The 21,372-nt window shown below is 44.0% G+C and overlaps 1 protein-coding gene across 1 annotated transcript in view; it reads left to right on the forward strand.

The window, feature by feature from the left end:
• EPHA4 (EPH receptor A4) overlaps positions 1-21,372 on the forward strand; it is a gene marked incomplete at both ends in the record, with an annotated part of 101,248 nt that overhangs the window by 40,731 nt on the left and 39,145 nt on the right. The window contains 2 exons of the mRNA XM_082319569.1: positions 1,724-1,879; positions 17,272-17,610. Coding sequence (XP_082175695.1) covers positions 1,724-1,879; positions 17,272-17,610 — 495 coding nt within the window. The remainder of the gene's footprint in view (positions 1-1,723; positions 1,880-17,271; positions 17,611-21,372) is intronic.

The raw sequence follows: 21,372 nt of genomic DNA on the forward strand, positions 1-21,372 counted from the left end.
TCTCAGATCAGAATCTGCCACTTGACTGCTGCTGTTGTTAAACCAGGCACAAGAGGACATGTAGCAATAGTACAACTCACTCGCCAGATATTGCAGATCACATCAAAAAAGGAAAGGTAATTTCAGATGGTGGTGGTTTTTTGTTTGTTTTTTTTTCCTGGCCAGTTCACATCACAAGCAGAATAAGCTATTTTACACCGAGTTGCCTTTGTGTACCGAGACTGCCTGGCTGATAGGCCGTACCCAGTGGGTTTGCATTTGTGCTCAGAGACTAATTGTCTCTGAGGTGGGGAGGCTGGGTTTGACCCCCGTGATTCTTCCTGTCAAAGCTGTGGTTTCTGATTTTAATCGAAACCCCAAGGCCGTTTGAAGCATGGCCAAAAAGCACCTTGCAAGTTGAACCTTATCTAATACCGTGATGCATGTAAACTCTGGAAGCATAAATCTTAGTCACTTGAGCAATGTGTTTTTATAAGATCAGTGACAGCCACAGCGAGCAAAAGCGGACTGATGTCCCAGCGCTCTTACAGATGGCGCACGGCACGTCGTAAAGTTAGGACTCGTTAAGGAAATTCCATAAATGGCTTTGGTTAATAAGAATGAAGTAGCGTGCTGTTTTATAAATGTGTTACTACAATCCTTCTCCGTTTCCCATTGGAGGGCTTCATGAGAGAAAGAGGGAAAGAACGAGGGGGACTAAGGGAAGAGTAAAACAGAAAGAGTGAGCCCTGGCTCTGCGGAGGGCTGCGCCCCGTGTTCTGGAGCCTGCGCATAGCAGGGGAACCCTAAAGGTAGCGTAGCTGATAAATGACGAGATGTGAGAGGGAGTCATGCGGTAAATACTGGGAACAGCCTTTCCTTTTTACGCATTTCTGTGCCCGGGTATTTTCTCTGTTCTCCGTAGCACTGAAAGCCAGTGGTGATGGTGGGCTTTTATCTCTAGCCAAGGGGGAAATTTCTAGGATGACATACTTGTTAGCCACTATTAAAATGTGTTATTAATGATGCTAATGAGTTTTTTCCAAGTGATGTAAAAGTAGCCATCCGTGTAAGCGTTGCATTTATGAAGATGATGTCATCGAAAGCTTGCCAACTGCATGTGGGACCTGGTGGCAGTGGTGCAGTTACTGCTATGCCCTGGCTTTGAGGAGGGGAGAGCATTGCTGATTTCCTCCCTTGGCGAGAAAGAGCCAAACGGATTCTGCCTTGCCAGGAGGGAGACGTGCCATTTCCGGGCGGGTTAGGCTGAGGGCCTCGCTGCCAGTCCCCGCGGGTTCCTGTCCCACTCCCTCTTAAAAATTGGCAGTGTCTGACTGTCAGCTGCCATTCCTTAAGTGGTCATAGAATAAACCAATTGCACCCTTTTTGTCGTGCTCTCTGTGTGTGTGAATGCAGGTGGACATGGGTTAAGCCACATGCAACTCCACAGTAAGCACAAAGAGGCAGCTGATTTTCTGGCAGTATCAATAGAAGAGTATAATTTTTTTTTTTACCATCTCCAAGCCAGCTTTTAAAACGGCTCTTGTTGGAATTAGAAATCAGTATCCCCTGACATAGGATTACTCATTAAGAGTGTGACGATTGTTAATTCTTCACCTGGGGCTAAGAGGACATCATTAGATCTCTTTGAAATGTCTCCTGCCTTGATTTTGAATAAGTAAGCCAGCAATTTATGATCACAGCCTGGGCAAGTAACACTCTCCCTTCCTGTTCCTCCATCTAGCTTGCAAAATCGGATACTACAAGGCTCTCTCGACAGATGTTGCTTGTGCCAAATGCCCGCCTCACAGCTACTCCATCTGGGAAGGCTCTACCTCCTGCACCTGCGATCGGGGTTTTTTCCGAGCTGAAAATGATGCTGCCTCCATGCCCTGCACTCGTAAGTTGGTCTTTGAACAGTCTCTTCCCCTTTTATCATCCATTTCTTCTCCTGTCTTTCTTTCATGCTGTATGTAGGAAATATTGCCTGGAGATCTGTGTCTCTTAGAAGTGTCCTGCTCCTGAGAGCAGCATTCAGTAGCTCTTACAGCCCTTTGCAGATGCAGTTTGCATTTCGGATCACATTTCTGAGAGAGAAAGAGTTAGTTCTCAGCCCTAAATTCCTGACAGTGACATGGTTGCACTGACCCTTGAGAGCTTATAGTCTAAATAAATCAGGAAACTGGGAGGAGACAAAGCCGCAAAAGAGGAGCGACTCGCACACCTCAGTAACAAGAGTTGGAAATAAAATACAGGTCTAAATTCCAGTCTGAGGACCTGTCTCCAGTAGATCACATCACCTTTCATCTCTTTAAATACTCATATTTGTAGAAATTGTGAAAGCTTTTCTAATAACTGTATGAGCTAGGGTATATAGGTAATATTTATAATCTCATTATATATCTAATTTGCTCAAAATGTAGCTGGTGACCCTTAAGAACATAAAAGTGTTCCTCTGAAAGGGGTAGTAATAATAAATCTTAAATCTTAATGAAACAAACACCCAAAGTATGGTTTATTTTATCCTTTGTAGGTAAATACATCGTGTACAACAACTAGAATTTGCTTTAGTTCCACCAAAATGCCTTCAGCGGGGAGCAAGAGGCGTAGTGCACTGAGCGCACCCACGGGTTTGCTGGAACAACTCCTTGTCGTATGTGTTGATTAATGGCTCATGCAGCCAAAGACCTGGGATTCCAGGCATGCCCTGGTGTTAAACAGTGATCATCTAGTGCTTCGGTTTTCACTTCTGTAGGAGCAGAGCAGTTTGAAACAATAAGTGAAAGGGCTGTATTTTACCAGGGGAATGTCCATGTGTGGCTTTCCCTGAAAGCTATTGGAAATGCTTCCAGATTTTAAGAGTTCAGCTGTATATTTATGTAGAGAGTGTGTGTGTGTGTCTGTGAGTGAGGGAAGGCTGAGATATTTCTTTTGTAACATTTCAATGTATTCCAAATTAATTTTGGAGAGATGACTCACATTTATTTAAATCTTAATTTCTCCCTTACAAGGCAGAAACAAAGTATGTCCATAACTAAGCCAGCACTCATCCCTTCCCCACACCCCCTTGATTCCAGCTCTTCTTCAGTGATCTCCTCCTTTTCAGCTGTGAGTTTTGCTGGGTGGTGGTAAAGCAGGTCTGGGCATAGCCAGGAGCAGCTGCTTTTGCTCAGTAGGAAAGCAGAGAGGTCTACATCCCCTGCCAAATGTTGACGAGGGATGGAGTTCTAACTGTATTGTGAAACCTTGCTGAAATGGGTAGGAACATGCTTTTTATAATATAATTTACACTAGGAGATATGAAGCTTGACCATTTTGATAGGAAAAATGTCTTTTTGCAACAATAAAACTATTGTTCGGAAGGTACACCCTAAATAACATTATAGCAGCAAAAGTTTCTCATAAAGCCCTGGTCCTAGTGAGTGGTATCCCGACCAAATTGAAATCAAATTAGTAATCAACTGGTTGAATTTAAATAGGCATGTGCAGTGAGTGAAGTATGAAGAGAGAGCAAAACACTTCCAGATGGGGGAATTGTGAGCGAATGATATGTATATTTGCTTGTATTGCAAAATGTTCCCCTGCAAGCTTAGCCCTTTTTTGTCAAGTCTTGGGCCTACTTCTGGCACCCTTCCCCATTCCTGTCTTCAGAGGTCAGTCAAAGTTGAACTCCCTGATATTGGTCTTTTGCCCTGAAAATACAAAGAGGGAAGAAGAGAAGGCAAGGGCCATGGTGCTGGCCTCAGTCTTCATCTGTGCAGCAGTCTAGGAGGAGTTGGCATGCAGAGGCAAGCCAACACCACAATCCCCCGGACACCTGGTCTTGGAAAACAGGCCTGTCTCTGGAGGTCCCATTTCATAGCTTTGAATTTTCCTGTAGCTTAAGGGCTTCTATTTCTGTGATCCAAGATGAAGGAAGACACAGAGGTTATTTCTGAGCTGCCTCGTGGGGCAGCTTTGCTCCCCCACCCACTGGTGTGCTTGCTAATATCCCCTCTTTGAGGTCTGCCTTAGCAGTGTTCGAACGTTGCTACGATGGTGGTACCGGCACAGGCACAAGATGCAGCCCTGCATGCATGGTGCACCTCTGCGTTGGGCAAGGAGTGGGGTGCAAGGGGCTCTTGGGGGGCCGTTTGTTTGCTGTGCTCCTCACACCAAGTAGCTTTCTGCCCACGCCCTTGAGGCAAGTGACAGAAAGCATTTCAAGAGCCTCTGCTGAAGGAAGCCCCTCCGGAAGAAGCTCCCCATTTGTCTGCCTTTCCTGACAAGATGTGGAGACAGAAGGGAGCGTAAACATCAAAGGTTCTTTCAGACAGATTCAGACTCTAATCAGTTCTTACCAGTTGGTTAAACCAGGTGACAAACCCAATTCCCTTGTGCTGACAGCCATAATAATCAGGCACCTTCTTTGTTCATTATGCTCTCTTTAACCCTGGTATTCTCATTCAGCCCTGCATTTAGTAATCGCTCAGTGTGACGGCGCACTAATGAAGAAATAAAACACAGTATCTGAGATCCATTCTTCTAGCAAAAAGATAGACTCTGCTCCACTGGCTTGTAAAATCAGGTTTCTGTTCACTTGAAGAACTATTAGACCAGGTGAATAAAAGTAACTGGGTAATTTGGAGAGAACACCTGGAATGGACTGTGGATTGATCCCTTCTTTATTATTTCTAAACACTTTTTAAGATGAAGAACTTCAGCCTTCTTAGGATGTGTTTTTGTAAAGCTTTGACCCTTGGCTATTGATTTCCTTTAGTAATAAACTGGCTGGCCTTGTCACTTATCTTGCCTTCTAGGTTGGGGGAGGAAGACTGTTATGACTTTCCATTAGCCTGATTGTGCTAGTGGATGAAAGGGAATTGGAGAATTCCCCTTCCTCTTCCTTTCTCGCAATTCCTGTGGTAAGTAATAAAAGCAACACCTACTTCCTGATGGTCAGCAGAGGTGTTCCAGAATTTTCTCCTTCCATAACGCCACTCTGACATCTCCGTCTGCTGTTCAGTTATAAAAACTGTGCCTAACTTTCAGGTAAGCCAGGCATCCAATCTAAACAGATAACTCAAATTCTAGTTTTAGTATTCTGCTCTATTTTAGCTCTGCTAGAGTAAGTAGTTATGTCTGGCTTAAATCTCGTACAAGTAAGAGCAGAATGTGGAGGGACATGAGCGTAGGAGATGGTGGAGTCGACTGTGTCAGGCGGCCAGGTGTAGACACTCTGACATACATGTGTGGACTGATGCATCTTTTCCCTCAAGCTTGCCACTTGGGGATTATCATCAATGAGTCTGTCACCACTGAGGAGCAGAGCCGCCCTGGATCTGCTGCTTTGATCTAACTCAGGAATTCAGACTTTCAACTCTGAAGCACAGTGGGCTTGTCAGCTGTGTGCTTGGGCATGGAGGTGGTATGATTGACCTGTAATACACTTGAGCACAAACTGTGGAAAACACGGGTGCCTTTCCCTTTTGGAAGCATCGCAAAAATAATGTTAAGGCAACTATTCAGACATTCATTATATTTCAGTACTTTCTGAGAGGATGGGTCTTTCATAAGGTTAGCAATCTAATGGAGAATAAATTGCCTTACCAACACACAAGTCCAACAGGCTGGAAAACAATCAGTCTCAATCACGGTCCTCATCCCTGAATTTTTTCAGTAAGGAGATACCCTGTGAATTGCAGCCTGGTGCAGGCAGGTGCAGTTCCCACCCAAGCTCATGGGCATTGGTCCTGTGTCCCCACCATTAATGAGGCGGGTTCTCTAACTGTTTCTTAACAAACAATGCTCACATTATGAGTGCATACGGAACGGTTTTGTATTGCTTATATTGTCTGTTCGATTCAGATTATTAATGATTTTTAATTGGGAGCCCTTTACAAAAGAAAGGTTACCAGCATAGACTGTCCAGCTTGAAATCTGTCTCAGTAAATGACCCTGAATAATGTAGTCCGTTGTGCCACCCAAACAGGGACTGATTGATTGATACTTTGGCGTGGCCTGAAATATTTCTAAAACGATTGCATTTAAGACAGTTTATACCAGAGAAGCTTAGAGATAATGAGAGCAAATTTAGTGAGATGCACGAGAAAAGTGCCTACTTTAAAAGGGCTTTCTCCAGTTTAGGTTATCAAGAAATCGAAGAGCCTGACTTCAAACAGCAAACATCACTTACTTGTCTTTACATTCGCCTCTTCTAATTGAATCTAGTGCACTGCTGTATTTCCTCCAGAAAGTATATTGTTTTTAAATTACCATTTCAGTGCTATTACTCGAGGCTCCTGCTTCTAATGCTTTCTGACAGTTATCAGCATAATGAACCATAATGAAATGATGAGCAATCTACAGTGGAAACTCAATGTGGATTCCACTAGAGCTGTGTGACTGTGTTGTTAAAATTTGAATGCACATTAAAATAACACTGTCCTTATTTGTTTCCAAGGTCAAGGCTTTAAAAAAGGTCTGAAAGGTCTAAAGACTTCAATTTTGTAAATGTTACAGTCTAATATATGCCCTTAGCGCAATCTTGTGTTGCATTTAATATATCTCAGAGATAAATATTTGACCTGCATTTTCAAAAAAGAGTGAATTTACCTACCTAATAACTGTGCTTGCAAATGAGTAATTACACAGGAGCTGATTATTTGAGGATATGTTTATTATGATTGCTTAGACTTCTAAATAAACAAATGTGCTCTTTTTCCTTCAACTTAACTTGTGCCTCTTCTGAATTTCCAGACAGACGCCGATTACCACTGTTCTGGCTTTTAGAAGAATAAGAAAGTAGGGTACAACGCGTGGTCATGCTGGCTAGTGTGTCGTAGGTAGCTTTGCATTGGCTTTGCCACACTTCCTTCCCAGGGTTTGCATACTTGTTCTGGCACTACTTCAGTCTAACCTCTGCTGTTGGAGGCCGTTCTCTATAATATCAAGTGTAGGCCAATACAGCCTGTGATCTTCAGAAGTTAAATTTATGACATAATAATTCTTCCACGTCTTTATATATGTCCGTACCTTAAGTAAATTGTTTTGTTCTTGAAACATCATATAAGGTTGTTTATTATGTAAACAGTACGTCAAAATGCCTTTTAAGCTGTAGTACGGCAGTTGCAAGAGCAGAGGGAACAGTGGGTAGGCAGTATGGAGAGAATGATTTTTCTGCTCCACACAGGGTGGGAAAATAGACCATCAATCGCTGCCAGACCGAGAGAAAGGGTTTGTGAGTGATGGGAATCTCAAAGGAGAAGGCTGTCTCCCCTCGTCTGTGGTGACGGGCTGAAGGAATTGAGAAAACGTTAAATAAGAAGGGGAGTGGTTATGGCTTGAAGAGAAGAGACGGGAGTAATTTGACAATGTGTGTTTATAATCAGTAGACTTAAAATCATCACTCCTTAAAATACAGCAACTGTTTATTAGCTGTCTTCTGATTTTCTGGCCAGAGCCTTAAATTAACAGAGACATTTACTCGATTAAGTGGGGGCTTTGATTTGGTTAGTCAGGACCCAGTTCTGTAGAGTCGTTGAAGTAAATTAGAGGGCTAACAGAATAAGAAATTTAGCCGTTGGGCCAATGACAGAACATCTTATTTTTCTGGTTGGATTTCTTTCTTGTCAGACTGTCAGATAACTTTCTGGTATCTGCAGTGGAGTTCTTTTTATCTCGAAAGATTGAGTGAACGCAGGTGGTATTGTCTGCGGCACAGTGTATTAGAGTAGATGCGATAACGTGCCTTAGCATATGTGGCAATGCAAAATGTTCTCATATGGTGGTTTTTGGAAGAGAGACCCAGAGCCCACAGAGGTGGCACCTGCAAGCGTCAGTTTTCCCACACCTCCGCCAGTAGTTACTGGACCTCTTTACTTAACTCCCTTAGCCTGGAGAGAAGAGGAAATATGGGTTGGATTGTTCTCCAGGTGAAAGGAACAAAGCCTGTTGTGAAGGTGGTAACCAGGGTTCTTTTGGCAAGTCAATAGGAAATCGTACATGCCAGTAAAATGGGCATTTTATCATTGGCGCTGGTCCAAGATCCGTAGCTTGGCAGAACTCCCACTGAAGTCAAAGAAGTCTTGCCCAAGTAAATAAATTAAGAATTGTTTACCAAATCAGTTGCCTATTAAAACCCAGTTGTAATGCTAACTGTGCACAGAAAGGAGCAGGGGTGGAAGTAGAGCAGATGACTGATATTTCAAGTGGCTGCCGCATCTTGCGGACTGTTGACTTTGGTCTCGCCAGTTGTAAAAACACATAATCTATAATGATAAATGGTCAGGAATAGCCAGGCAGACAAGAAGCGAGGGTTGTCCGAACTGTCAGTGCTCGTGTAAATTAGCCCACAGCAACAGGAGACCTGTCCACAACTGCTGAAAGAAGCAATTAGTAGCAGCAACATATACAACTGTCACAGGAAAGTGTGGGCTTTATTTCTGAGCCTAAACTTACACAGCCCAGGTGTTTACTCTGTGTTATAACTTGTCTTTCAGATGGTTAAAGATCAACAACAAAGGCTTATCTGAAGGGCTTCACAGCTCAGATGCTGAAACATTATTGACAGCTCCACAGTTGTACATGTTTAATGAAGCTTTATGAGACAGAAAGAGGAGGCCAAGGTGCTTTTTCTTGATGGCTGTGCCTGGCACTGCTTTGCCAGACATTTTAGTGAGGGAACTTAAAGAGTTTAAAGACATTGATTATTTAATAATTACTTTCTTTGCATCCACCCTGAAAATAGTAAACTCTCTATTTCACACTCAGCCCTGCCTCCAGGGAAATGAATTTTCGGATCATGGTCAAGTTAAAGAGTATTGATTAGAATTGTTAAAGGCTATCCGTACAATAACGGCATCGTGAGGCCTTGTTGAGCGAGTAGCAGTATGGCCACATTGGTGAGGCTGGCAACACAACTAAAAGCCTTAGCAGAGTCATACTGCCTCTTAGTGCTTGAGCTAGCCCCTTCAAAGGTACTTGATGTACTTCCAGTGACATTTCATTGCTCTCTGTGGATATGCTCCAGAGATATTTGGAGTTTTCTTTATACACCTCTTTATTTGTTCTCTTTATTCTTGCTGTGTTGTACACAGAAGCTGGCTTTCAGGTCTTGTATAGCAGAAGATGTGCTAAGCTTTTCACCGCTTCTGATAGTGCATTTCTAGTTAGGTTTTCTTGCTATTAGACAGTTGGATGCTTACTCCGAGGCACTGCTGCTCCTGTAAGTTATCGAAGACTTAACTGCTTCTCTGTAGTATAGCCACGGCCAAGTTGCCAATTCAAAACGGGCCCGTTCATATGAGGCTCCTTTTAAACGACAGTGAGTCCTAGCAACCTTCCATGTTCTATGAATCTTGTTTATTATGTAGCGAATTAGCTCAAGATTTCTGAATACCCTGAGTTCCCTTTGAAATCCCTGGAGATGAAGAGGGTCAGTGTCTCTGGAGCAGGCTCGTAAAGAGGATCCTTTTGTCAGTCCCAGCCCAAAGCCCGTTGAAGCCTGCTGGTCTGCCTGACTGACTTTGATTAACAAACACCCGTAGTTGGCACTCTGCTGCATTTAACAGTATGTTTATAGGGTTTTCTCAGTTTGAGGGTGAAGTTAGAAAGCTTCAAACTGCAGCAGGTTATCCTATTATTTTTACTGTTTGTTAGAATAATTTTTAATCCTTATCAAGCTAAGGTCTACTTTTTCTGCCTTAAAAAAGAGAGGTGATATTTTCCTCAAGGAGAATGCAGGAATGGTTAAAGAAGATTAAAGTCTTTTCTACATGCTTGAGGTTTTCTGATGTCTGGTGGGAATTGCCAATGAAGCTTCCTTCCGATTTCACACTGTCAGACGAACGCAGACTGAATGCAGGGTGACAACCCACTTGAAAATAATTATCCATTGCCCTGGCTGCAGAGACATCCGTTACCTGATAGAGAAATGTGCTTTTACACACATGCACACACAGACAGAGTAAATTATTTTTTTAATCAGTTTCTCCTTCCAGGGCTCAAAAGCCTCATCCTGCTTGTTACTTAGCCACATACATATCTTTTGAAACCATCTTTCTTTTAAAGGAGGGTACATTTTAAATGCACTGATCTGGTGACTGACAGTATGCTCGTAACAAATGCTTGCCTTCTTGAGGGTATATATTTGAAATATCTCCATTAGCACTTCCATGGAGAGTGTGGGTTTCAGCTTGCGTTTTTAATAGATCTCCTTCCCTAGACAGATCTTTCAAGGTAATAAATATTAACCATACCATAGGTTAGTAGTAAACAGATGTGGTTACAGTCCAAATACTGATAATATCAGTTTAGTCCTCAATGGGTAATGTTCCTGCCAAAATAATCCAGTACCACTGTTAATGGCTGAGGACTAAGCCAGCACGAAAAAAGGAGCTCCTGGTAAGAAGCCCTTTGCCAGGGGACACGTCAAGACAGAGGAGTGTGGGCAGGTGGCTGTTCGTGGCTGGAGAGAGCTTTATTTTGGGTGCCATCAGAGTGGGTTTCTCATAAGTGCTAAATTCACTTTAAAGGCATTAAGTGTGGTGAGGTGGTTTTTGGTTTGTTTTGTGATATTTTTGTTTTTCAGCCTAAGAAAATAGCATATAATGGCTACTCAGGTCTGATAAAATTGGCCAAACCAAAGCCCAGAACTTTATCTTCAGTGCTTTGTCCACGGGACCACTGAGAAAAGAAAAAAGAATTTTTTTACTTGCCTATAGCTTTGGTGAACAAAAGCCATTTGCCCAAAATTTGGAGCTGCTAGCTGTCTAAAAGTGGGATTCTGGCATCATGTCAACCTAGCGCAGCAAAGAACCAAGCTGCAAGGTCCTCCTTATTTCTTGTCATTTTATGGGACAACAAATTCACTCTGGAGCTGTTTTGCTGGGAATCATTTCTTTCTCTTCTCTTTTCATTGTCCTTTAATCCACACCTCCTAACCATACACTGTTGCTGAACCAAATTAACTGGTTTAGTGAAGACAGTATTCTTTATGTCAAACAAGTCTGTCTGGTCCAGTTGTAGAAAACTGTAATTGAATTTACTGCATACACCCACAGAGACTTTTAGAGAAGCACCTTCCTGGGCCGATCAGGAATAAAAAAGGAAGATGTAAAACCAGGGATATTAAAACCTTTGTCATAACCATTTAAATACAGTTCCCCAGCACGGTGCACTTACAGTTCTATCCTCAGATCCCAGGGTTAGTTTCCAGAGGTATTTTTCAGTTGCATAGGTCGGTCAGGTTTGCAGCTGTAGGGAGAAAGGGTGGGCTGACTTGGTTAGAGTCTATCTGCATGCCTGATGAATCACGCCTGTCTGCCTGTCTCGCTGGAGTCCCTCCAGCTCTGGGAGCCCAGCTACAGCACACCCTTTGACATGGGTTTGAGGTACCTGGAGCTGTCAAGGGAGAGGCACTCTCCTTTGGACTCGCGGCTCAGCGGTGGTGCTGAACTTGCAGTCCTGGTGCAGCCTAGTTAGACCCTGTCCTTGGGCACACCGAGGGTCCTGGTGTCTGTACTTTCCCTTTGGCATGCATGCAGGGCTGGGCGCGACCGATCCCTGAGGGCAGCAGGAATATTCACTCAGTTACAGCTAATCGTCTTTGTGCTATTTGCCTTTGAAATTGCGTTCAGGATAGACTTTCTTTTTCCTTGGCGGAACGATTTTGCCAGTTCCACTAGGTTGAACCTCCTACAGTTGCACTGTTATTCTTTGGTGGCAGGAAGAAAGGGGCTTTGGGATGACTTCCTCAGCAGGATGGTATCCAAACAACGGGCAAACTTGGAGCCAACAACCTCTGATGGTCCATCAGTGTGTATGGCAGCTGATTTAAATGGAAAATTATATTTTCCTTGCAAATAAACAGTTTACTGATGAAATGTCATTATGCCCAGCGTTAGTCTGCAGCCTGCTTTGCCTCACAGCCGTGGCCCCTTGCCACCTGCGCCCCACAGGCGCTAGTTCAGTGCTGGATGGCGAGTTCATTACAGGTCCTTCACTGCAGAAGCTGTATGTGACTTACTTTGGTGCTCAGACCGGACTTGATCCCTGGTACGAATCACAGAGGCTCCTTAACTATGCCCACAGAGACCTATAATCCACAGAGAGCTGGCAGACAGGTAACATAGCACACGGAGATGTCCCGTGGTCTGGAAGGTAGGAGGGAGCCCGTCAGGTGTTGATACATGCCCTCGTCATGGTTTTCATCAAGCCTCTTATCAGAATTGCAGTGGTGTGTGGGAGGCTTCTGACTGGAGAGGGACTTGAGTATTTTGTAGGAAGGGAGGGAGAGAAATATTGATGGATGAAAAGTTAAAATGCAGCCTGAGGTTGTGGTAAGAGTGCTAAAATACATCAGTCCTTTTAGTACAAGTAATGGTCACGCTATTAACCCCTTCAAAGCTCTAGTTTTCCTGAATATTCATTTGACATAGGATACAACATTGTCCTTAAGACAGACACATCTATCTGTGGGTGAAAGAGACAGATAGATATAATGGCTGTAGCTTATTGCAGCAAGAGAAAGCCAAACAATCTTCATTGCCCAATACATTTAAGTAAATCTAATAGGAGGGTTGAGGAAGATAGCAAGATTAGCTTGACAAAGATTATTTGTTGCTAAACAGACTCTTCAGTGTTTTCCTCAGCCCTGACAGACACAATGAACTGCTCCACCCAGGGTCTTTCCATTTGCTTCATGGCTCAGTTGATTTTGATGGGTTTATTGTGAAGCAAGATTTATGGAGCCCCAGGAAGGAATAAAATTAAAAACTTCCGTTCCCTGTGTTCCCACAGAGGAGTCCCCCATGTCCGCTCACGGTGCTGGTAAATGGGCTGGGTGAGGGATCCGGCTTTCAGGCCCCGTGACCAAACCATGTTCTCTTTGCAGTCCCCTGACAGGAGACGTGCGAGCGGCTCTGCTGAGCCACCTCTCAGGTTCTGTTGTCTTGGGCAAGGAAAGCAAGAGCACTTGGCTTCCTAACATCACAAAATGAACTTTAAAATTAGTTGTCTTACAAAATAAAAATGTCTAGATTTTTTTCTTCTGTAGGGACTGTCATGTTCTTAAGCTCTTCTGGGCTGTGTGGCACTATTAGCTGCATGCTTCCAGAGTGCCGAACGGCTCACGCAATAGCGTGCTGCCATCAGCAGTTTTAAGAAAAATGCTGTAAATCATGGGGTTTGGGACCAAATGACAGACATTGGCACCAGTTTCCACAGTGCAGCTCCTTGTCTCCTCTCTCATCTGCCCCGTAGCTAGATTCTTCTGCAGGAGGACAGAGGGTTTGCGCGAAGGCGGTGGTCTGGCCGGCAGGACGCTGTTCCTGCAGGATCCCGCTAGCTGGGTTCATTTTGAAACAGCGCTGGCATTTCCAGCCTGCCACGGCCCTGAAAGGGTTTTCATCTCATCTATCCACAGTGGCTCTGTTGTCAGAAACAAAGCAAATCCTGATCACCATTGAAGGAGCAGATACGCCCTGTGTTGCAACATGTGAAACCAGGCCCATCAATCTGAAACTCTCCCTGACTCCCAGTGCCAACAGCTCCATTGATGACTATGCTCCAGAAAGAAAAGAAATTGCTTTTCCCCTCACTGTAATGTCAGCCCACCATTTGGAGACTCCCCCACATCTTCCTTTTCATGCTGGAGGTGGTGCACTCATCTCTGTGACCTGCAAGCATCTGCTTCCCTGGTTTTCCGCTTCATTGCGTCTCTGTTTAGACACTGCAATGCCCTGTCCCACATACTAATTACTGACTTTTTGCTTCTGAGGAGCTTGATTCATTCTGGCACATTTTCCCACGTGAAACTGGACCTAGAGCCTTGGAAAATATCTTAATGGACATCGAGGCAAGTCTGAGTTTAACCCCAGACTGGCTGCTGTATCTGAGCTAAAAGACACCTCTTTCAGACCCTAACTGTGGCAGTATGAACCTTCCTTGCGTGGAGTACTTTGCTTCACGAATATCCCCCTGACATGAGGGCAGCCCTGGCAGAGCTGAGCGTTGCTCAGGGAGGGGAGGTGTTTGCACTGGCACCACCTTATCTCAGCTCTCCCGGCTGTGCTCTGAGTTGATGCTCTCACTTGTGTGATTCCAGCAAGTGAGCGCTCTGTAAGAAAACGCCTTTTGCTTTTTCTCGCTCTAAAGCTCTTGTGGTTTCCCACAGGAGCAGTTTCTGTTCAGGGCTTGCTGCTGCCAGGTACTGAACGGCCTCTGGCAGCTCCCACCGGCTCCGGCAGCAGCTCTGGCGAGGTCAGACCTTTGCTGCACAGTGTGAACTTATCCTTGCAGTCTGCTGAGGATGCTGGTTTCCTCCAGAGGCTTTTGTTTATTCTTCTGCCTCCTTGAGAGTACGGAGGAACAAATGTCGTCACCTTGTGCACCTGCCAGCCCTGAAGAGAGAGCCCTGGTGTGAGGCAGTTTGGGGAGTTTTGGGGTAGATGGGGTTTAGGTCAGTTCCCGCTCAGCGGTTTCTGCGCTGATGCTCGGGTTCACGATTTCAGGAGTGTCTTCCACCTCATTGCACTCGGAGTGTATTTTTGAAAAGGAGGCTTGTGTATTTGCAGGCTAAGCAGAGACTGCTTTCTCCTGCCCAGGGGAGCTGGCAAACCCAGCTTTTTTTAGAAAGAGGGCTGGTTACGGGGCAGAGGCACTGGGCTGAGACTTGGGAGCGTTGTGTCTGATGCCCAGATGTGCAAGGCACGTCTTGTGTGCCCTTGTTGTCTCACCACATCTCTCTCTACCTCAATTTCCACATGATGAACAGAGATTAAAGCCAGTTTCTTGCCCTTTTCTTTCCCTGCTAGTTTCCAAGCATTTTTGGAGCGGGAACCGTCTTTTACTGTGTTTGGTAACTGATCTTTCAGTAAAAGAGCTTTGTCCTTAGGAGTCCTAAATGCTGCCAGTGTATAAATAAAAGTCGTGAATGGCAGCCCGGTGCTGCAGCAGGCAGCAGGGCTCCGCGGTGCAGGGGCTGGCCTGGGCTCTCTCTTCTCCTTGCAGTAATTCTACCTGCCAGCCCCGATTAACTTGGAAACTCTTTCAAAGGTTTGGCAGGAAGGGAGGATTTCCCTCTTTTCAAAATGAATATATTAATTTTGTATTTCTGAAGTGAGCACAGAGAAACAATCCTTGCTCAGCTACTCTTGCGGCAGAGGCCTTTCATTTAGGTACTGAAGATAAGTAGATACATTTGACCTGTATGTAATTTAAGACTCTCTTCTTAACCTACCTGCCTCTCCTAAAATAAAAGTCCTGTCTCCTGTTGAACATGTGTTACATCCCAGCAACTTCAAGCACAGGCCCAAGGACGTGATGCAGCCCTCAAAACCTTGTCCTCCACAGTGTGCTCGGGTCTCAGGCTTTTAGATACACCTGATGAATCAAGGCTGCCAGAATTAATCTTCACCATAGTCACCTCTTAACGGCTTAACCTCTTCGCTGCTACACTTGAGTCACTTTGTAATTTCAGAAGAATTTCATCATAGCGTATTCAGTTCCCATCTTACTCTGATGGCTGGTTTTATACGTTTCGCATATGACAGATTATGATTGATTTATTTGCACACTTCATGAAACTATTGGTGCTGGCTGAATTTTGTTCCAGTTTCATAACATTTGACAAATAAAACGAATGGAAAACCTGGAATGAAACTTGCCAGAACTTTCTCTTTCCCTTCCTTTTCTGCAAGGAGATCTGGTCCGTCAAATGTATTTTGATAAAATTTAAGCAACTTTCACAAGCTCTCCTGTGTCTTGAGTAAAAATTGAATTTGTGACTTTCTGCAAAATTATTTCTGGTATTTTTCTGGTAATAATGTTTGTATTTAAAGCTCTAACTATGAGTAATTACTAAGGACTGCTATTTGTACTGTATTCTGGTTTGGATCATTACATTTTGCAAGCCTTGTTCTCACTCTGTTTCATTTCTATTCGATGCAGTATTTGCCTTATGACCTGTCCCAAAGTATTGCGTGCGTAGTCAGAGCACCCTCGTGCCCTACCCCAGAACAGGCTGCTTTTCGATGATCGGTGAAGCTTTCCGTGATGTATAAAATACCCATCTGTTTCATGGGGTTGCTCTGAATCATCCTTGTTAAATTTAAGGGTACAAAAAGTGTGTCTCACCTGTATTGAAATTAGATTAAGAGTCACAGGATTGGCTCTTCTGCATTTTCAATGTGCTTATTGGTTTTGGGCCTGTGGGGATTTAAGTATATAAATAAAATTTCTGCCTATGCATTGGTTACAGAGTGAGGCAGGGCACTGCTGGAGGGAGTTTGCCCGGTCAGGCAGAACCGACCATTACAGTCCCAGTGGGTTGCTGGAGGTGCTGGGAGGAGCTGCCTCCTGCGGGCTCTGCTCCCCTCCTGCCGCCCCTTCCCTGCGCCCAGCTCTGCCCTCTCCTGCCCAGGGAGGTCCTCCCCAGCCAGCCTCCGCCTCTGCCCCCAAATCCCATACTCCCCATGCTGGAACCAGCTGGGAACTGTTTGGCAGCCTGTTTACAACCTTAAAGTCTCCTGTCCCTGTGGTGCAAGAGCTGACCTTGTCTCTCTGATTCAGCCTGATTTCCAAGCATTCTGTATGCTCTCTTGTTCCCGACCAGTTTTCTTGTATCAGCTCTTCTTTCAGCCACTCACCGTATTTTCCTCCCCAATTCTTTCACATTCTCCTATTGTAACCTTTATTCTCCATCCTTCAAAGCCTTAGTTCTGTGTCCAGCTTTCTACTCAGATCTTCTTCCTGCATCCCGAAGTGTCATGTCCAGCACCCTGCTTGATGGGCTTCGGTGTTCACTGAATATCTGACATTAACTTGTCTGCAAAATATTGCACTTCTATTCTTAAGAAAAAAATATCGTGAGATCAACAATTTCAATGAGAGTCTGCCTGTAGGTAATGGGGGACCTTGAAAATCTCAGCTGAAGCAGGAGTTTGTGCATTTGATGCTTTGCCCGTGAGATCATGGAAAAATGAATGTAAAATATGTAAATTTTAAGTTTTTCATAGCAAGTATAAAGACTGAAAGTGAAAAAAACCCACTCTTGTTTAATAGCAATACTGGGCTTTCAGGCTCGTTTAGACCTGGAAAATACTGTTAATTCATCAGATGATGAGATCAGAGTTTGACTTACCAGTTAATTTTTCACCTTTATTAAGAACGTGGAGAAGTAAAATTCTGTGTGGTCTCAGCTGTCCTTGACTTACCTGGGAGTTGCACGCTCAGTATCCCCCAGGTCCCTAAGTCTGAAAATATTATGTAAGGTTTTTCCAGTTACTAAAAATGTGGACTTTTTCTTTCTAGGCCCCCCGTCTGCTCCCCAGAACCTGATTTCCAATGTCAACGAGACATCGGTGAACTTGGAGTGGAGCCCCCCCCAGAACAAAGGTGGTCGGGAAGACATCTCCTACAATGTGGTATGCAAGAGGTGCGGTGCCGGCGACCTCAGCCGCTGCCGCTCCTGTGGCAGTGGCGTGCACTTCAGCCCCCAGCAGAACGGCTTGAAAACCACCAAGGTCTCCATTACTGACCTTCTGGCGCACACTAACTACACCTTTGAAGTCTGGGCGGTGAATGGAGTGTCCAAGCAAAATCCCAGCCAGGACCAAGCTGTGTCAGTCACTGTGACAACTAACCAAGCGGGTAGGAACCTAAACACAAATTCTCTTCCTCTCTCTTCTGCCTGTTTTTTAAGAAAGCTGTGATATCCATTGCATTTAGCACTAGCGGATGAATGCAAGGAGCCCTAAGATACGTAACTGGGTCAAACCCTTATTTCATGGTTATACATACGGATAGTTTAAATTCTTTAGAGCTAGAAAAGCAGCGGAGGGTTTGACGCTTGCAGGGAGGAGCGGCGCTCGGCGGCAGCACGCCGCGAGGACGCGGGGCGCCAGGCTGCAGCGGCAGAGCGGCCGAGCCGCCGGCGGCGAGGCCGGGGCCAGAGCCGGGGGCAGAGCCGGGGCCAGAGCCGGGGCCAGAGCCGGGGGCAGAGCCGGGGGCAGAGCCGGGGCCAGAGCCGGGGCCAGAGCCGGGGGCAGAGCCGGGGCCAGAGCCGGGGCCGCCGGCTCGGCGCCTCCCGGGGAGGCCCCGGCCGCGAACGCGCCCTCGGTGCTGGCAGAGGGCGGGACGCGCAGTGCGGGGCGCGGGGCGCTGCTTCCGCCTCCCGCCGAACAGGGCTGTGTCAGAGTCGGGAGAGGAGGGAGCCGGTGCTCCCTTGCCTGCCCGCTCTCTCTCCTCTCCCTGCAAAGTCAATTAGATTCTGTGCCATTGTTAAATAAATACCTCCTTAACCTGCTGCTAACAACGTTTCAATTGATCAGAGCTGGCATTACTTTAGAAATCCTATATGAGCTTTCATCTTCATGCTGGCTGAGTTTTGCATTTCACTCATCTGGGAGAGTGAAATACCATTTCTGTTTATACCTGATTATTTCAGATAGCCTAGGCAGTTCTACTTTTTTCAGTCCCCTGCGCTTGACCTAGTAAAGGCTGCTGCAGCATATTGCGGTTTAGTTTTTATGATCGTTCGTATGATTTTTTTGTTTAATTACATGAAAACATTTCTCGTTTGCAGCTAGCTAGGGTTTCAAGCACAGGGTTCCAGTTGAATTTTAATTTCATGCACAAAATTATATACATTTGAATAGGACACTCTTCTGTATGCAAATTAGATATCCAGACTGTCAGACTGGCTACAAGACCGTCAAACCTGTTACCTAATTGCGCACAGCGCTGATTGCCTTCAAGTCCCGCAGATGTTGCAGGCATTCAGCACCTTAAAGCGTAGTTTACAAGGTTATCATTTATCATTAGACTGATGGTGTATGGGACAATATTTTATATTTTGATAGTACTGGATGACATAAATATTTTGAATTCTGTTTCCTAGTAGATGCATGTGAAAAATAGGTATGCCATAGTCTGAATCTACGAATTTTAACGGTAGTCCAGAACACTTCAATATTAACAGTGAGACATTCAATGTTGCAGTGACAGTTACAAGCAAAATTGTCAAGTCCATGCTGAAGCTCCTTTGAAAATCTGGTCCGGTGTTTTTTGTTCTTTACACATACAGTTGACAGCATCCCTTTTAAATTATGAGTCAAAAATTCAAACTATCGCTTTGCCTAGTGAAAGAAGACTAATAGAGAACAGGGGCTATTACAGTCTCGGGAGAAAGCTGCCGGAGAATGCTGTCATACGCTATACGAAAAGAGAAGGTTGAGAACAGCAGCAGGGACAGTGTTTTTGTGCTATGAATGCCTAGCAAAGAGAGTATTTCTGACTGATTTTGGCATGTGTAAGGATTAGTGGATGCATATATGCATGAATAAGTGAGTGGGATCCATCTACCGTGTGAAAATTCTACCATCTTATGCTTTAATATGCAAACTGAAATCTGATTGAATATGCAAATAAGAATTGATTTTGTTTATTATCCATGAGTAGCAGTTCTTCACATCAGGAAATTTGTATTTTTGCCAACATTTCCAATTATGAAACATGCCCAGTCTATCAAATGCTTCAGAGGGTTGGAGAAAACTGTACTGGTACAAATGAAAATTAACTCCAAGGTGCCGGTGTTTTCCCCATTCTTCATGTGACTTTGTGTAATCTGCTGCATAGAAGCTCTAAATAGAAATGTGTGGCCTAAACCTACAGATCTCAACTGAGATAAGTAGTCCTTACATATGCAAATAATCCTATTGATTTCAGTGAAACTGCTTGCTTGAGTAAAGGTTTGTAAAGTTGGGCCCTTGGGTTTTACAAGTACCGATCTGTTTAATCATTGTAAATGTGTGTCTGGGGTGCATTAAAATTCTTGTGCCACTCATTTTCTTTCACTATATTTCATTATAAGGAAATCATGTCATGATAGAGCACTGCCACAGGCTTGGTTTTGATCTTGCACCTTTCTTACACTAATGTAAAGCTACCTTGGTTTCTTTGCAGCAATTTCTAAATTCAGACTAGAGCCAAGCTCCTCCTTTAAATAACACTCTTTCCCTGTTTTGCTAATAAAAATGAAACTGCCAACACCGAAAATCTGTAAACGACTTTATTGGTTTTGCTATCTTTGCTTGTGCTTTACAACATTTGATAGAAAAAAAATATGTTGTTAATGTGGTTCTTTAGTTCTTTAGATATGAGCAGTGCTTTTGGGTCGTATTCTGGGGAATTTGCTGGAATTGTTTGCAAGAGGTGCATCTTTGAGTTAAATTCAGTAGGGATGATAAGTATGCAAGGGACCAGGAAATCCTTTCTCTAACAGCAGTCTCAAATTGGCCTTCCAAATATGCAACCATATAATCTGAAGAAAATATACAGAAATTTTAGAATGCAGTTTTTGATGTCAGAATCGGAAATCTGAATATTTGTATGTTTGCTTGCATTGATGCCAGCGCCTACAGAAGGTATGCATTTGGAGACGGACAGAAAGCAATGAGAAATCAGTTACTGGTATATTCAGTACAAAATTGAAGAAATGTGTTGCAATGACATAAAAGGTGCAGTTGAAAGGCACAGGTGTTTTTTTGTTTGCTGTTGCCATTTTACTCCTGGAGATAATGAAATGAGGCAGTTTACTTTTCCCCTTTGTTTAGAAACTCTTTTCAGTTTCCAATACTGTAGAAAAATGTTTAAATGAAAATAAGCTTTTGCCATTCAAAGTAGGATCAAAAAGCATTTGAAAAAGTATTTTTCCTGCTTCCTTTGAAAAGGTCCTGGTTTTTATAGCTTTTTTTTTTTTAAAGAGAGAAGGCTTTGAACCAAGTAAAAATTTCTATCTCCTAGTAAAATACTTCAATGTTGTGACATTTTAAGAATTTCAAATGGTGAATTCAGCTCGCTATTCTGCGCGTTTAGTATAATAATTTATTTAAGTTTTTTGAGATTGGAACCGCCACTCTTTTCCCATGTAAGATTAAAAAGAAATTAAAAAAGCAAAGGATGGAGCACTGAGCTGTTGAAATTTGGAACCAGTGCCCTTAGCACAGTGAGTACTGGGAAATACTGATATTAAGGGTCTCCACCGGCAGTGGTGACTTCTGTGGCTTTCTGTTTTCGATCAAATGAAATCAGCACTTTGTCCATCTTTTAAAAATGTGAAATGACTTCTGGAAGAGATGCAAACCAGCAATTCTCATGCGATGCTGCTCGGAGAAGCTAATTTCAGTGAGAAACCCTACCAGGCAGTTGACTGAATAGCTCAAAAATCTCTGGGCTTTTTTTTCCGCTAAGGATAATGCTGCGAAGCTGTTCAAAATTAAAAGTAAATCTCTCAATAAAGAGACCTTGTTCACAGCAAGCAGGAAGCTTTTGTTTTTTTGAAGAGGCACTGAACAGTTTATATTTTTATTAAAGATTACAGCCGAGCTGTTTAGGTCTCCAACCTGACAGCCA

This window comes from Platalea leucorodia (genome assembly GCF_965183815.1).
Source record: "Platalea leucorodia genome assembly, chromosome: 8".
Taxonomy (NCBI): Eukaryota; Metazoa; Chordata; class Aves; order Pelecaniformes; family Threskiornithidae; genus Platalea; species Platalea leucorodia.